Below are 6,000 nucleotides of genomic sequence, written 5' to 3' on the forward strand. Positions count from 1 at the left end.
AAAAAATAATCTTCTCTTCTAAAACCACTTGAACAAAATTGAACAACACAAAAACATGTTCTTGTGGTATCTAGTTTAGAAAGAAAAAAATGTACATGTTGATTTTATCAGCCAAACAACATTAGGGTCTGAATTGGGTTTGAAAAATAGATAATGGCAACAACAAAAAACAAAACGAGAAAAAATGAACAAGCATGTGGAAAATAAAAGATTGTGACAATCAGAAATAAATGATGTACAGAATAAAGAAATCTCTATGCTGACAGGAAAAAATTGTACATGCAGGATCAATTTCATGCGAATTTTACAGAATGAATTTCATACGAATTTTACAATTTTATACAAGCGTTATTTTTTTTTAAAAGATGAAGGAAATGCCCTAAAAATTCAAAGAATACAGATTTTAACAATCTTCAATCCAGACTCTCAAATATGGCCACCAAAGCTTAAACTGGAAGTAGTTTTTATCACTTTGTAATAAAGAAAAAGAAAGTCTGAAAATAGCATTTAACTTTTGCGCCTAGCAAAAGTTATCGCAAAAAAGAAGTAGAAGAAGATTTTATCACAATTAAGGACCCCGAAGGCCATAATCATTTTAGGCTACCTGATTTTAACATTATTATTTGAGAATAACACAAACACCGTATAATAAAGTCAAGTAATATAGGATGTTGCTCCCGTTAGCGCCACATACTCAATTTACTTTCCCCTAATCTACATTAAAACTTCTTCAACATACAATTTTCCCAAAGTGAACCATAATACTAACTTTATTAGTAGATGTACTTTAGTTTGTTCTATCTTTGAACTATAATTTGTACTATCTAAGTTCTATAGTTTTGCTATCTTGTAAAGTTAGTTCTATAGTTTTTTTGGTGACTATCTTAGTACCACAGTAAACTTTTGAAGAAAAAAATGCATTTTAAGGCGTCTGTTACAGGAGGATCCTTCAGAACCCTCGTGTTTAAGTCGACAGAGTTAATGCAAACTTGAGAAGAAATCGAGTATTCTTCATACTATTACGACACATTACTCCCTTAATATGTGACTTTAAAATATGTTATAAACCCTGTTTAGCATGTGAATGCGTGAAATTTTCTCGACTCAATTCGGCGTTTCATAATATAATACCCCAGTGCCAGGCACACTAGACAACGATCGCACCACGCCTAACCGCGATCTAAAATAAATTCAAATCGTGGAAGGTCGCGATATGATTGGCATGAAATGTAGATTTTGGTTGTTTTCACGATGCTACTACGTCCTCCTCACGCTTCTACAACGATTCCTCGACGATTATACCACGTTTTTACCACGCTAATTCTGCGACCTCACTACGATTATCACGATCTTCTACGTTCATCACGTTCTCACTACGACCATACCACGATTTATGCGATATTGCAACATGATCTTACCACGCTTCTTCTGCGATTATAGCACGCTTTTACCACGATCATTTTGATACGATCTGTACACGTTCATATCGCGATCTAACTACGCTCTCAGCAATAACGTCAACATCGTGTTCCATATAAATACTGTTCCATTCCTTCTAATTTTCATTAATACGTAAATTTCTCGAAAACAACACAGGCATGCCATCAAAATCTACCAGAAGTCGTGGGCGTGGTGGTAGGGGTAGAGGTAGAGTCAGAGGGGCATCTGGTATAAATCCTGATCCAGATGAGATGTCGGATCAACCAATCCAACCTGAATCACAACGTGACAATGAGCTCGAGCATGGCTAGAACTCAAAATGGTCGTAGTATGAACGTTTTTTTAGGTCGTAACACGAGCGTGATGAGGACGGCATGAGCGTGATAGAATCATATTCTGTTTTTTAACAGCGTAGTATAAACGTGGCATAGTCGTAGTTGAAGCGTTGTTTGGGTCGCGTGGAAAACGTTGGTCGTAGTAACGTCGCTGAAAGATCGAAGCGCAATCTCTCAGACTAGAATTGCGCTTTCGCTTCCTTCCCTTTTACTACGATGGTACAACGACCTTTGTTATCCTACCACTACCTTACTGCGCCCTCGGTACGCTTCTACTACGATCTGATTTCGCAACGACCGCACCCAATTGTTTTGAACATGTTAAAAGTTGCACGATTGTCACGATCATGAAGACCTCACCACGACCGTACCACGACCTTACTGCGACTTACACGATCGTTATACGATCGTCAATATTTGCATATTTTTCAGAGATCGTAGTGCGATCGTGGCCTACGTAGTGTGACTACGGTATAAAGGACTATGGATGTTTTCATTGTTCGTACTGTATTTAATGAAAACAACGTCAGGTCATTGGATCAATTTCTGTAATCAGTTATTAAGATCAAAAACTATAAAAGCTAAACAGAAACTTTTAACAGCAAACATGAGTAACAAGACAAGATCTACACTTTTGTCTTATAGCTGAAATTCACTTCATTTTTTGTAGGATTTAGTGCCCTTAAATAACGAATTTTCAACAACTTTTATCCATTTTATTTTGATAAAAACAGTAGACAGAATATTTTAACAACAAAAATGATCTTTCTTTATATTTTATAATGTTCAAGAGTGACTTTGATGATGATACATAATGGGCCCTATAGGCGGATCCAGGGGGGGGGGGGGGGGGGCTGGGGTACCCGGGTCCCCCCTTTCGTGGGAAAAATTTGGTTGATTATATAAAGAATCATTGAAGCATGACTGGAGCGGCCCCCTTCCCCCTTAGGTAAGTCAGCGCCCCCCCCCCCCCCCCCGGCCCCCTTTAGGAAAGGTTCTGGATCTGCCACTGGGTGCTTCCAATTGTTGAATATGGAGCTGGTATTTGGGGTTGCAAAAACTTTTCTTTTATTAATGCCATACATAATAGAGCTTGCAGATTTTTCTTGGAGTGGGTAAATATACTCCAAATGCTGCAGTTGCAGTGGATATAGGTTGGATACCTATCTTCAAAACAATGGCAATGCTTAATTCGACTATGGTGCCGTTTGAACAATATGAGCTCTGAACGTTTAAATAGACAAATTTTCATACGGGCAGACATTATGAATAAAAAAACATAAATGTATAAAAAAAAATGGAATTTTTATGCGAGGAAAACATTTTCTGAGTATATAATGTAGAACATTTGTGTGTCATTACAGAATATGTTGATAGTACCTCAGTTGTCAATTCTGTTACGTCTTAAATGTTTAGGAAATATGTCGAACAGTGGCAATGCAATTTTCCGTCAGAGAAAGCTTTATCTGTTAAAGGTGGTAACAAACTTCGTACATATAATCTATTTAAGAGCAGTTTTGAAACGGAAACTTATTGTAAAATTCCAATGCAAAGGAGTACTTTTGCCAAATTTCGATGTGGTGTAGCACCATTAAGAATAGAAACGGGGAGATTTGAAAAATTAATCTTAAAATGTGATAATTGTATGAATATTTTAGAAGATGAAGCCCATGTTATTTTATCATGTCCTTTATATGACGGTTTAAGAAAAACATTATTTGATGAAGCAACACATTTTAGTAGTGATTTTATGTCTTTTGGTGATAATCAGAAATTAGTATTTTTATTCACAGATAATAATATGATTCGTAGCTGTGCAAAAGCCTGTAATCTTATGCCTCGTTCACACGGACATTTAATTCGAAATGAATTCGAATCAAATGCGAATCGAATTCGCTAATCGCGTTCACACACTCTTCTTTTTTAATTCGAATTGGCTAATTCGAATTACCCAATTCGAATTAGAAATACGTTTTTGTTAATACGAATTAAAAGTTAACGTCGTTTGGACAGTAAAGCGAATTGGACGCACATTGTAATTCGAATTAGAATTGACGTTAGGACGTAAAACGTTTCGAATGCGAATTAAACTTATTCGAATTAGTTAATGCGAATCGAATTCGAATTACGTGTGAACTCAGCATTATTTTAGATAGACGTAGAAATGTTTTGCACTGTAAATAATGTTCTTGTCAATATGCTTTTTAATCGATGAATTCTTTATATATTTTTTAATGTTAATATAGTCTCTTATAATTCTGTACAGAATGGCTCTCTTTTTGTATCTATATATTTTTACATTTAATGTAATGTTGTATTATATATTATTGAGAGATGAGACTTAAATAAAAATATTGAATTGAATTGCATGTCTTATAAGTATATGTGAACGGTTTCTTAGAGTCTCTAGATTTTTTTAAACAACTGGGAAATATTTAGAAATATTGACAAAAGTCTTCAATAGAATTTAGTGCAATAGATGAATTATATAGATATGATTACAGCCGAATTATCATGCAGCACACACGTAACATATAATAATTTCTGAAACTTGCATGAAAGTACTATATATTACACGCTTAATTTTCGGGAAACGTGATTGTCATTCATTTTGAGCCTTAAGCAAATGGACAATCTATTATATTCTTAACCTCCCTTTTATCTGGAAACAAGTTGTTTTTTACAAACAATATTACTTGACACCGAATATTTGCAAATAATTTAAATCGGATCTGTAAGGAAGAAACATGTGACACAATGTATTTCCAGGAACACTAGTGCTGCTATCTTGCTTGTGGTATCATTTTGGTTTTAAACAATGATCTTTTTTTTTTAATTTGGACATAGTTGTAAGTAATCTTCAGTGCTGAGTTTCAGTATCAGTGAGATGGAAATTGTCATTACTATCCGGAAATCCTCAATTCTTCGTAATGCGGCTACACAATTATGTATAACATTCGCGAAACTTTTATCTTTAGTGCATTTAACGTTCCTGTCATTAACATATCATAACGCATAAAGGAAGCAGTTCTTGCGTGGTTTCCTTTTCCTATATATAGGATTAGGAAATTTGTTCCAACGTTTTGCTATTTTTATCGGTTTAAACATTCAATATATTTTTTAAGGACATAAAACACTATTGGTACACTTGTTGATCGATTTGCCTTCCTTTTCCTGAATTAATTAGTCATAATTATAATTGATCTTATGTATTGACCTATAAAGAATCTGTCATCAACTACGTTGACCAGAAGCCATTCAATGTACTAAATTCAAAAGGTTAATATTAAATTGCTTAGAAAAATACAATTGAAAAAATGTATAGCTGCAAATGACAATTGAAAACCTTTTATAAGTTTGAATAATGTACTTAACACAACAAAATAAACGGATCTAGTTGACAGTACCTGGTACTTGTATTCTGTTGTCTTACTAAAACTTACCAATGGTTTAATGTCTTATTAAAACTTACCAATGGTTTAAGTCGCCTGCCATTCATGTCTACACATTTTTTTAATTCTACATCATCGTTGTCAATAACACAAAGCAAATCAATATTTAATGTTATACATAGAATTACAAAGGTAGGTATTGATCTACACAGGTAGATACTGCTGATGAGAAAGATTTATTTATAGATACTATTGATAATTGCTGATATGATGAATTTTGACAAATGAATATTCTGTACAGAATAATATGTTTTTCTCATAAAACCATGCAAGTACAAAGGTTATAGAGAAGTTAAAAAAATCAAATACCTAATAACAAAAATAAAAATGCATTAAAAATGCATAAGAATAAGAATATTTTATTTCCAATCAAAGGGCCCTATAAAGAGCTTTCATGACATTACATACAAGTACAGAAGATTAGACATATTCATCATAAAATGTGCAACGTAGGAAAATGTGAAACATGAGTTGTAACACTGCAGCTATAGAAAAATGCAATATGGAAGCATATATATTTTCCTACAATGTTTACACTCATGGCTGTTTTCTGTCATTTAACCTTATTTAAGTTGACCCTACACACCGTTGGCTTTTATTTTTCTTAGAAACAGGAATGGATAAACACGAACAGTAAAGAGGAACACACAAACAATATGTTTTGTTCTTGTTCCAATGGAATCGGGATAACAGAGGATTTTATTTATATATTCTAACACCCGGCCACCGAAAGCTTGATGTTTGTAGAGTCTAAGTGGTCGACTGGTCTAGCG

At 34.1% G+C, this 6,000-nt stretch overlaps 1 protein-coding gene across 2 annotated transcripts in view; it reads right to left on the bottom strand.

Annotated features, from left to right (window-relative positions):
- LOC139493483 (transient receptor potential cation channel subfamily A member 1 homolog) overlaps window positions 1-5,310 on the bottom strand; it is a 54,180-nt gene extending 48,870 nt beyond the window's left edge. For both annotated transcript variants that reach the window (XM_071281903.1, XM_071281902.1), the window contains exon 1: window positions 5,248-5,310. In XM_071281903.1, the coding sequence (XP_071138004.1) occupies window positions 5,248-5,274 (27 nt within the window). In that variant the 5' untranslated portion in view covers window positions 5,275-5,310. The remainder of the gene's footprint in view (window positions 1-5,247) is intronic.
- Window positions 5,311-6,000: the final 690 nt, after the last annotated feature.

Source organism: Mytilus edulis, chromosome 10 (genome assembly GCF_963676685.1).
Source record: "Mytilus edulis chromosome 10, xbMytEdul2.2, whole genome shotgun sequence".
In the NCBI taxonomy this organism is placed as follows: Eukaryota; Metazoa; Mollusca; class Bivalvia; order Mytilida; family Mytilidae; genus Mytilus; species Mytilus edulis.